General features: G+C 37.5%; 2 protein-coding genes across 2 annotated transcripts in view; both read left to right on the top strand.

The window, feature by feature from the left end:
- sh2d3ca (SH2 domain containing 3Ca) overlaps positions 1–1,263 on the top strand; it is a 49,532-nt gene extending 48,269 nt beyond the window's left edge. The window contains exon 12 of the mRNA XM_037692257.1: positions 886–1,263. Coding sequence (XP_037548185.1) covers positions 886–1,061 — 176 coding nt within the window. The 3' untranslated portion in view covers positions 1,062–1,263. The remainder of the gene's footprint in view (positions 1–885) is intronic.
- A 7,852-nt stretch (positions 1,264–9,115) lies between these two features.
- On the top strand, positions 9,116–10,706 carry urm1 (ubiquitin related modifier 1). Its single transcript, XM_037692182.1, has 2 exons — positions 9,116–9,166; positions 10,514–10,706. Exons 1-2 carry the CDS (start codon positions 9,132–9,134, stop codon positions 10,632–10,634), a joined length of 156 nt encoding a protein of 51 aa, XP_037548110.1. The 5' UTR covers positions 9,116–9,131; the 3' UTR covers positions 10,635–10,706.
- Positions 10,707–12,399: the final 1,693 nt, after the last annotated feature.

The raw sequence follows: 12,399 nt of genomic DNA on the forward strand, positions 1-12,399 counted from the left end.
TTATTGCACAGGTAGTGACATTGAGGTTGAATTATTAGTTAGTTATTGCCAGTTGTTCCGTGTTATTATCGAGGGTTCAGTAATCTGACAGTTTGTGGATAATAGCTGTCCTTTAGTCTTTTTGTACATGATGACAGACTCCTGTATCGTCTGCCTGAGGGTATTAGACGGAAGTCGCAGTTACAAGGTGTTTCCTAGCATTCAGATTTAGACAGGATCTGTTTCTGAAAAGAAACCCAGTTTAACTTTTAGTTTCTTTACCAAGTTTTCCACGTGGAGCTTAAAAGAGAGATGTGAATCAACCAAGATACCCACATATTTGTAGGAATCGACAAACTCAATAGGGACATTGTTCAAAGATAAAATCAAAGGAAGAACTGCTGGGACCGACTTCCTGTTTGAAAACAACATCTCTTTGGTTTTGTCAGAGTTTAGGACAAGTTTGAGACTGAACAAATCTGACTGGATGATGTCGAAAGCGGATTGCAAAAGCTGGAAAACCTTAGCAACTGTTTTAGCTCGACAATAAACAACGGTGTCATCAGCGTAGAAATGTAAGGATGCATCAGGGACTGTTTGACATACATTACCTAGGTAGATTGTAAAGAGGGTGTGTCCTAAGACTGAGCCTTGTGGTACACCATTGTTGACTGTTAAATAACTGGAGGAAGTACCATTATGTTGAACTTCAAGGTAGCAGGTGACATGCTAGGTTTTTGTTACAGAAGGCTGTTTTGTTCAGTTCGGTGCAGCATCAGCATAAACATATACAGTGATTGTTTCATTTTAACGTTATGTGGTTGTGCAGGGTTTGAAGGTTTTTTTTTTGTTGTTGTAATTTTTATGTAAATATAATTGCATTTATTTGTCTTTTCTCCTCTTCAGGGTTTCAGGAGCGGGCCGAGTTGCACGAGATCTTCCAAACCGAGTTCCAGATGCGCCTCCTGTGGGGCAGCCGCGGCTCTGAGGGCAGCCAATCGGAACGTTACGAGAAGTTCGACAAAGTTCTCACAGCTTTGTCTCACAAACTAGAACCTCCCGTGCGCCACAGCGAGCTATAGCACCTGCCCTGACTCTCTGCGCCACCAAAACCTTCATGATTGCACTTACCACTGCCTGCATGGTGGTAGCTGTGGGTTTTCTCTTGCATAACTGAGGACGTGGGGAAGCCTGGTTCCAGCACTTGAGAGATCCGAAAGTGTGTAAGAAGGCAGCTAAAAGAGCACGAGGAACCCAGAAATGTTTAAAATATTTAAAAGCAGAGGCGAGAAGATGAGCAAAGTGGAAAAGAAGCTCTGCTCTTGTAGTACAGACTACATTTGTACGCTGAGGGCCAAATAAAGCTACAAAAACTTGGCTTTGCTCCGATAAAACACGAACACTCCACTGCTGTCACACACTGTAGCAGAATTAGCTGACATAGATCACAAGTAGATGTTTAGTGTGTGTATGTGTTCATTTCTGTACATCGTCATCTTCTTTTGGCTTATTTATTTACTATAAAATATCCAAACATTGTAACAATTTTTTCATGAAACTCGTGAGAATCCCAGATCTCGTCACTACGATTAAAACCTCATTCACCGTGTATCAATCAGCCCCATCGAATCCCATTAAAAGTGTACCATGCATTAATAAATGCATCTGAAATGAACCATTTGCAGCCGGGTTAAGAAGACGGAGCGAGCTCCCTCTGTTCTGGCTGTTTAATATATTTATACTGTGTGTCATGTGCACAAAATCAGCATAAATGAACAAAAAGTGGAATGTATTCACTTTAAATTTAGTTAAAGCAATGTTTCACTTGAACATTTATGAACATGCTTGCAGTTTATGAGCTTGTTGACATGGTCGATGCATGCAGCTGTAAATGTTATACCAAGTAAAATGTTGCTTTAATGTTAAATTTAATTACAAATGTGACAAATATACAAATGATTTAATGACAAAGTGTTGGGAAATCTTTAACGAAGCTTGGCAGGGAAGTGTTTATTTAAAATTTGCGTTCTGTTTGATTGTTCCAAGGCCCTCTGGATGTATGATTGACTGTAAAAACGACTAATTTATTGAAGTTTTGGTTTAAATTTTCAGTTTTATTGTTGATTCGGTCTGAGAGGGCTGGAGCCGACTCAGAACTATGCAACTGTTTCAATCAACGACGGAGAAGTTGAGCCTTTTCTGGAAGATTTTAGGACATTTGAAACATTTCTCATCCAAACGAACTAAACGGAAGCAACATTCAACATCAAACTGGAAATACTTCAGAAGATGCTCCCTCTGCCACCATGCTACATATTTATACTCCTTCAGCAGACGTTGGATTGTGTTTAAACTCTGGTTTTGTATTTTATTTTTATTCTGGAAGCCAGCTGCATGGGTTAGCTCCAGCATAAAGCAGCAGGAAAAAAAAACTTACACTCAGAATGAAATAAAGACAATTTTGTGTGTTTTAAGACCAAGAGAATGCCTACTGGTTTAGGTTTCACTGACATTGATCACGATGTGACGTGTTCTTATTTGTATGAGACGAAAAGCAAAAAGTTGTAAAATAATTCAGGATTGATCTCTTTTTTTGTACTGTACATAGCAATTCCCTTTTTCCAATAAAATGATTGCTTGTGTCCAGGACTTTGATTTTTTTTTGCTCCAAACACGTGGCACTTGTATAGGTTTGATGCAGCGGCTGATCTGATCATGAATCTGGAATTAGAGGAGCAGTAACTAATAAAAAAGATGTTCTGTTAAAATTTAACAATAAATTTGGGTCCAGATAACACAACATCTGGGTCCAGATCCAAACCCTGCTCCACCAGTTGAGGAGCAGTTCTGCAAAAGGTAAAAAAAATTAAAAAGATGTGCTTCTTAAATTTAAATTTAGAAAATGTGCACAGTTAAAAAAAGGAGGGTTGAAATGTCATAAGTTTAGGTTCAATTAAGACATTATTGAGTTTTAGTTTGCTTGAAAGTTTATTGGTTGGTTTTAAGGGTTTTAGTCAACAAACTTAACTAAAGAAATAAAATGGAGAAAGCTTGAAGAAAATTGTTTTATTATAAGTAACTTAAAACAAGTCATTTGCTATAATCCCAAGCTATTACATTTTTTTTAAATTATTAGCAAAACAGTTTCTTATAGTTATCAATTAACCACCTTAACTAGTAAGATCATTCAGAAGGAGAGATGTTCCCACATAAAAAATAATAACGTAAATGTTTTAATAAATAAGGGAAACATGTCATTTGTATGGGGAATAAATATTTAAAAAATTAAACTTAAAAAAATAGTAAATCTCTAAAATTTAGTTACTGCTTTGGATTGTGGCAGCATGTTTTTTTTTTTTTTTTTTTTTACAAGAAACCAGTGTGAGAGAAAATAAAATCTGTGAAGTCCTTAGCTTATGAGCTTCCTGTAAAAGTTACCAGAAAAACACAACTAAATATCCTTTTCCTATATATATATATTTTTTTTTTGGTTTGTTTATTACATTTTGCTGTATTGACTTCTCTAGTAAAAGAAAATATAAAACATGGAACAGAAATTGCTGCCAACAAATATTTATTTAACCTTTGAAAGTAATTTCCTAGATTTTGTGACTTTTATTCAACAACTATTACTTCTTTTAGTTCTAATTCCTCCAAAGTAAAATGGTTTTTTTTTTACACCAGCAAGGTTTTCTCCATATTTAATATTTTTTTACTTTTCGTAACATATATTCATTACTTATGACTTTAATTTAATAACTTCTATGCACACTTTGTAGATAAATTTTGAAAATAAAGCGTGCCATTTCAAATTTAAAACTTAAACTAAATATAAATATAATCAATCATTTCTACCATTAATGTTTTCCATCTAAAACAGGTCAACCATCCTTTTTACTGAAGATAAATACTTTGTTTCTTATTAATTTCATTAATAGAACTCGCCAAGAGTCATTGTCTTTTTATGTATTTGCCAGCAGGGGGCAGCACTTCACCTTCAAACAGCTTCTGATTCTTCCTTTGAGTACAACAATCAGAAAACTTCATCTATCCAGTCATGTCCCTGTTTTTATTCTTTGTTTTAAACACTAAAAGTGTCTCACTTCTTGAGTTTCTGCTGAAGTCTCTGCTTTTTCCTTGTCAGTTTGTTGCTCACAAGTCTAAATATTTTAGATCTTGTGTTAAGAGTTTCAAGTGGACAATAGACTTAAAATAAACAAGTACAGTAGAAGAAAAATGCACGTTCTTCCGTGCACTGAGCATGTGCGTTCTGCAAAGCATCATGCATTGCTCTGCTGATATAAACCCACAGTGATGGCAACAGGAGGGAAAAAGAACAGATGGTGTGTGTGTCTGTGTGTGCGTGTGAGTGAATAATACGCGTGACTCCTCAAACATTCATACGTGCATAAATGTGTGTATAATAATAATAAAAACTAATAATAAATTCACTGCATTGATAAAATATTTAAAAACAAGTAACAGGCTATACAATAAAACAGTCACTACGACTGGCAGCACGATGGCTCAGTGGTTAGCGCTGTTGCCTCACAGCAAGTAGGTCCTGGGTTCAATCCCCGGTTGGACCTGGGGTCTTTCTGTGTGGGGTCTTCCCGTGCTTGCGTGGGTTTTTTCCGGGTACTCCGGTTTCCTCCCACAGATGAAAAACATGCATGTTAGGCTGCCTTCAGGCCCAGGCCTCCCTTGCAAAAGAGATCTGTGATCTCAGTGGGATTTGCCTGGTTAAATAAAGGTTAATAATAATAATAGAATAAGCTCTGTGTGGGTACTCAATAACCACCCAGTAAGTGGTAATAATGTACCTATTGGGTACCAATAAGTTCAAGGACATAATGGGTAAATATCCAGTAGAGACATAGTAAATACCTAAAAAGTCCCCTCATCTGCCAGACAACTGCCTCGTAAGTGACCTTTAAGTACTTGAATCAACACCTGTCACCTGATGGGTTCCTGTGTACATAATGGTGAATTATCTTATAATATACCAGCTACATACCAGGTAAGTACCTGATAACATACAAGCTATGTACCAGGTACATGATGCTGTTGTTTGGCGTATTGTTTTGTACTATTAGTGCTTAGTATATTCTTAGTTTAGCGTATTTCTTAGTTCATATCTTACATCTTATTACTGTTTTTCTTTACAATTTGTATTTTTGTTGGATGTAACTGGGACCCTGTGTACATAGTTTCGTTCCACCTCATGTACCACATGTGACGTGAACGACAATAAAGACACCTTGACCTTGTAAGTACCTGATAATGTGCAAGCTATGCACCAGATAAACATCTGATAATACACCAGCTAGTCAAGAGATAAACTGATCTGGGAACACATTTTAAAGAGTTGAGTGGGCAAAGGGTTCAACATACAGTATATGTTGATGAATTAGACGACTTGACGACTGGCACATCAGTGACAGAGGCAGTGGTGCCGCTTGCTGGACAGAATGGGAGGGAGGGTTTATTCAAGGATAACAATCAAAAACTCACAAAAAGGACGAGACAAAAAGTAGTGCAGGACAATGAAAGACGATAGAGCACTGTGTAATATGTAATAACAAGAAGATACTCTGCTTTTCTTTGTCTCCTGTTTCTATACGGGTTCCAGAGGCAGAGCATGTTCTGGGTGTAATCTCTAAGAGGATTCTCTCTGCTTTGGGATCATGTTAATTTCAGCTCTTTATTTTGCTTCTGGAAACAGAACCATGCTCCTCCGGACCCATCATCAGCCAAGTGATTCTGACAGCAAGCCATCAACCCCTAATCTCCCCCACAATCCTTCTAAAGATAATCTGTCGTGTTGCTCATTGTCATCTGATCATGCGTGACCTTGGGTTGCTGGACTCCGGCAGCGTTACACAGAAACGGATTGGTTAAAGTATGACTCTGGAATTCTGTGGAATCTGGGTAGAATATTGTTTGAGATATCAGATTGTTTCCAGTTAATAAAACTTATCAAAGGTCATATCAGTCTTATAAATTAGTCATGTAACAACTTTATAGTTATTTTTGAAGGCAAAAATATGTTTGCCTCTGTGTGTGTTTGTCTGTAGTGTTGGCAAAATATCTCATGAACCGGAGGAAAGAATTAGTAATTATACGGCAAACTTACGATTGTGATGAGGTCCGCACTGGGTTAAACTCGGGGAATCTCTGTCCGACGCGTGTTTCCAAACTGACGTCACTTCACGTCACTTCTTTATGCAATAATTGTTTTTTCTGTTTCAAATTTCCATGCTTTAAACATTACACAGACTGAGACACAGACTGACCAGGTCCAAGCAATTGATGCTTGCTTGGCATAACTCGCTGTGGCGTATAACACGGACAACAGAAAATATGACGACCCTGGGTGCACCCAACTTCCTCATCCATATAAAGCCAGAACACCAGTAAGCACGTCATTTATGCCTGCTGACAGTCACGCATACATCGACACACTCACCACCCATGTGTCTTAAAGCTGCGTGTTCACCTCATCAGTTGCTTATTTCACTCATATGGCTCTTACAATTAGTAAAACTTGCAGAAAAGTAATCCCTGAATGTACATTTACAACCAATTAGCTTCCGGCGTTGACCTGATTCAAGATGGCCCACACAAGTACTGTACTTGCCGCCGTACACGTCGCACCGCCGTATAAGTCGCATCAGTCCAAATATGTCTAATAAAGTGGGAAAAAACATAAATACGCTGTGTTGCCGTATAAGTCGCATCTATTATGCGTCACCACTGGGAAACGTGGGCCGGTGTTGTGCCAAAAATCCATTGGCTTCCAAATGGCGCGGCGGGAGCGTGACCAGGAGGACTTTAACAAGAATTTAACAAGATTAACACTTAAAAACAATTATTTGTTTGCTCAAAATTATAGCAAAGGTGAGTCTCTGTTAAATTTTTCCTTAATAAATGCACTTTGACGGTCAAATCAGCTGCATTTCAAAAGCCGATTCGCGGAGGTGGGAGCGCACAGAGGGACGACTCGCTGTGCATTTCTTCTAAATTTAACAAGATAACCACCTAAAACCAATTATTTGTTTGCTCTACAATATAGTAAAAGTGTGTCTCAGTTTAACTTTTCCTTAATAAAGGCACTTTAATGGTCAAATCAGCTGCATTTCTCCTGGATGCTGTGACGAAATGCAGCTGATTTGACGTTTGCATCAGGAGTTCCGGAGCGAGCCGAAGATGGGACGCTATGGCAAGACAAGTGTCTCATTAATAGCCACTTTTACCTGTTACTGAGACACTTGGCTTGCCATAATACTCAACCGCCCTCTAGTGGCTGAAAATGGTAGTGTTCAATATTTTCCATATCAGAACGAATGAAATCGTCAGATTTCAGACAAAAATTGGGTTATAAATATGGGAAACATAAATAAATAAGTCACTTCGCTGTATAAGTTGCAGGGCACGCTAATTTATACAAAAAGGTGCAACTTATACAGCGAAAAAGACAGTAATAAACTTTGGTAAATATGACTATAACTCAGTCACTTTCTCAAGATACTGAGACAAAATTTGACGTGTTGATAGTTCGGAGTAATTCACGACACATTCTCTGAGCGTGACATCTTGTGATATCGCATGAGACTGTGCAAAATGTTATTTCCAGGTTTGACCAAAGCAGTTACAACTCTGTCATTTCTCAGCATAGCATGGTCTTAGGTTTAAACTCTCACATAAGGGTGGTGGGTGATATTCCTTTAATTGGAAGCTGCAATCTCAACAAAAGCACCAAAATGGCTGATATCATTGTAGTGTAAATAAATCTGGGGCTCCATTTATAAGAGCTGTATGTAAACGTGCAGAGAAATCATGATATGCAGTGCGATCATTCCTCAGCAGCTCGTAATCGTCCTACACTTACAGCTGCTGTGTGCAGTGCACTGCAGCCTCAGCTGTCAGAGGACCTCCTTACCCACCCCGCCTGCCCACCACCTTCCCCCTCCGCCAGGTCCAGCTCGATCTGTCTGTCTGCCCTTTCTGCACTCACTCCTCATTAACACATGAATGAAGACAGGCAAAGGCCTGCTAAGGCTTGGACACCAACAGAAGGCAGCAGATTTGCAATTCAAACTTCTGACCAGCCGCGCTGCACACCCCAGGCCCTCCCCCCTCCATCCAGCACGGCTTGGTCCGAGTCTAAACTGTCAATTGTATGATAGAAGATGTATGTGAAAAGGGAGGGAGATAGATGTGGACTGACAAATTAATGTCCTGCCTCCTCACAGTTTCATACAAATGGAAGGAAAACATACACATGTGCAAAGTTAGTATGAGAACAGTGTTTCTTTCCAGCTGCTGATGAATTTTTAACTAAATTATTTACCAAAATAGAATATAATTTAAAGGTGAACTGCCACTCTTGTACAACAATCATAGAGCTGGTAATTTAAAAGAAATCCTAGCTATAAAGCTTAACATTATGTCACTGAAAAACAAACAAATCAATAAATAAAAATGTTAACTCGCAAAAAAAAGTGTTAAAGGTGTAAAACCATTTGTATTAAATCATAATGAAAGATATACAGTAATGGCATTTTATTTAATTTTCACCTCCTAAATAAGTATACAAGTTTAAATATTTGTTAAAGGTTAACGAAAGTGCTTTGAAAACAAGAAAAAAAAAACTACATTTAAAGGCTTTTGTTTTAGTTACTATTTATTTGAACATTTCAGGAAGAAATAATTTAAATCTTTCAAATTTCGATGCTTTTTCACATCATTAAACATTAATTAAGTCGTATTCTAATCAAAATGGCTCAAAATTAGGAGGTTGTTTGGCAAATTTGTGAATATAAAATGAAGCAAATCCTGTTAAAGACCGTTCAAATGAACAGTCGTGGCTTTGGTTTAACATTGTTACCGTATTGTCATACCTTTGCTGGAGACCTCACGCTTGAAGAAATAATTTTTAAAGAATTTAAGGATTTTGTTTACATAATACACAAATTAAATTGCAATAAATACACAATAGCATTCAAAATAAAGGAACATTTATGAATAATTAAAAATCCATGCATTTTTTTTTTTTTACTTATGCGAAGGAACGCAAAAAAAAATAATGAATGACTCTTGATTACGTCACTTCCGCTACAGGAGAATTACTTCCTGCATGTGTTGACAATATGGCGGCCTCCATAGCTCTTCATCTGGAGTTTGGGTAGGTACTTCATTAATGTTATTGTGGTCTTTGTGTTTTCCGTGTGTTAGTAACTCGGTGAGGGAATCACTCAGTGACTGAGGGTTTGCTTAATATTTGTGAGAACCGGAAGTTTAAGGCTCGTTTAACGTGGAACTGAACAAAAAACGGTGCCGAGCCACTCACCCGACCGTTCAAACCATGGATTATTGTTTACACCTAACTTTTCCCGACGTTTGGCTACATCTCGTATCTAGTCTGCCTAGTTAATATTTTGGTTTTCTAGCTCTTAGGTTAAAGTTCGCTACAACGAAGGAGCAGTAGCACACTAATGCGGAGTGGCGGTGTTGTGTTGAAAAATGTATCCGCGTCGCGGTGAGCGCACGTGAAAAACACTCCGTATGTGCCTGCATACATAAATGTTTCAAAATTACAAATATGTGTACTTATATGTGTTCTTCTGAGTAGTGTGTGACGCGAGTCTATTTTCCAACTATTTAAAATTTGCTTTTTTATTTTATGAATAAAATTGTTTTTGAATGCCGCACTTACGAATGGGGTACTTTTTTCGAGACAACACCGGTGCAATTAAATTAAAACAATTTAGAATCTCATTTTGTACACTTTTATTTAAAGAAACGGGCATAATATACATCTTAATGTTCCAAGTATGTTGGTGAAAACAGCAAAGACATCAAGAAATTTGAAGAAATGGAGTAAGTAAATTACCCGAATTAAAGTAAATGCTACATGAAGCAAAACTATTTGCTCTAATAAATCTAAACAACAACCAACAGAACTTTGTAGAGCAGAAAAATCACACAAGAGCCGACTTAAGCCAGGTTTTATTAATTGAAGTATTTTTTTAAATAACAAGAAAAGCTTGAAGGAATTAAAAATCTGGTAGGTTGTGATAATTTTGTTTTAAATAGAACGAAAGAAATGCATGTTTATTGCGTAGGAGTAACTCAATTCACTTATTTATTATATATTATAGTTATTCAAAATGTTATGTGTCTGCATGTTGTAGTAAACATTGTGAATTTGTCAATATGAAACAGTAACTTGCCAGTTTTAATGTATAAATTTTTAGATAATAAGCAAATACATGAAAAATCATTGTCTAAAAAAAGGATCAAAAAGGGATATTTTGTTTTTTAACACCAAAGCTTTTTTTAAATTATTTTATATTTTCATTAATTTGCTTTAAGTAATCTAAAAAATAAACTTTATAATTGTTATCCTGATGCCTGTCGGTGACAGTCCTGTGTTGTGCTGTTGTTAAACATTCTACATTACTACACGTTTACAGCAAAGCTTTTTTAAAAATAACAATAATAATTTTTAATTAATTGGCTTTTTATTTAGTGGAGGAGCAGAGCTGCTTTTCAGCGGCCAGAAGGAACATCATGTGACTCTCCCAAGCCAATCAGAGCCCTGTGAGTATCATCTTTGTATCAATATTTTTTTAACTGGGGATCCAGTTTAGTTATGGCGATATATCGACGGATTGGGACCTCATCCTCAGTAATGAGGGCGTTGCTTCGGTCAGTCATGTTGAAGAAAGAGCTGAGTTTAAAGGCAAAGCTCTTGATTTTCTGCTCTGTCTATGTGCCGACCTTCACCTCATGCGTTTTGGATCATGACCGAAAGAACGAGATCCTGGGTACAAGTGACCGAAATGGGCTTCCTTTGTAAGGTGACCAGGCTCAGCCTTAGAGGTAGGGTGAGGAGCTCCGTCATTCAGAGATGGCTCGTAGTAGGGCCGCTGATCCTCCGCATCAAAAGGAGTCAGTTGAGGTGGTTTGGACAAATACTCTTTTTATTACAATCCATTTATCAACTATGATGTTTTTATTTGTTATTTGATAGCTTAATTAAAAAGAAAACAGTTATTTTCAAAACCACTCTGAGTATCTCTTATGTGGATTCACATCAGACAAATGCCCCTCCGTGTTTCTAAAGCGGCAAATGTAATTTGACAATGAGAACTATTAGTGCAAGAGTTTTATTTTAGTAAATATTTAGGGATCTGTTCAAATATGTGGTGAATAAATTGCATTAAAGAAACCTACTAAATCAGTTAGGATATGGAAAATATTTAGACAAATGTTACGTTTTAAGAAAAAAAGACTTATTTAATTTTAAAAGACATATAGAATAAATATAGCAGCTTATTGATCCAATTTATCCCCTTTGTCCCATTCCTCAAGATATGCAGTTTAGGTTTTCCCTTTGCTAACCCTGGTGTGTGAATGTAGTGTAAAAATTGGAAATAAGATTTCTGATGCAAGAAACTTTAGTGACAGTATTTTTCATTCCAGCTCCAAAATTAGATTTTATTTTGAAAGAGTAAATTATAATATGGTTCATTTTCACAACTCAAAGGAGGGAAAATTAAAATGAATAAATAAATCAACTGCCCTGTTTGATTTTTATGTGTTTTACAAAAAGAAACGGGACACATAAGAGAAAAATGCATCTTTGCTGTTTGGGAAAACAAAGCCTGTTCATCTGGGGTGTTGATGTTACCACGACAACAAAGAGACAAAAGTTGACCAGAACAGGGAATGTCAGCCCGATTACGACCTTGCTGCACCAGCTGACCTGTGTCTGTGTGTGTGTGTGTCTGTGTCTGTCTGTGTGTGTGAGAGAGAGAGATTGTGTGAGGTTTTGATAAATGGCACACAAAGTTTTGAGTTTATTCTGCATCATCACACACTTTATTTATTTGTTCTATACTTGTGATCTGATGTTCTCTCTCTTTCTATATGTGTGTGTGTGTGTGTGTGTGCGGGGGGGGGGGGGGGGTGTGAGTGAGTTCTAGCTCAGAGGGGGATGCAGTGAAGGTGGATATAATTGGTTCTGAATCATTCGTATTTATTTTTTGACCCCGACCGATGATTGATGACCCTCAACTGAAAGACCCGACCCCCTCTGTTTCTATAACTTGCACACAACAAAACCCCCATAGTTGAAGCCCCCCCTCCCTTTTTTTTAGCGTCTCGCATCAACAGAAAGATGGATAGCTCCTTCCTCCCTCACATGACCATCATAATTGCACGACGACAGAAAAGGCATAAAAAAGGGTAAAACGACTCAGAAAAAGGTTTTGAATAGCATCAAAATGGCGCCTTTTTCACCCCTTTTTCCATACACTCAATGCAGCTATATCCCATGATGCATTGGGATCCTGTGACGCACTTTCCCTTCTCTGTTCTGTCCGTGTGCTACCTGGACGGCTATCTAAATCG

The sequence above is a fragment of the Nematolebias whitei genome, chromosome 18, assembly GCF_014905685.2.
Source record: "Nematolebias whitei isolate Nwh7 chromosome 18, NemWhi1, whole genome shotgun sequence".
NCBI lineage: Eukaryota > Metazoa > Chordata > Actinopteri > Cyprinodontiformes > Rivulidae > Nematolebias > Nematolebias whitei.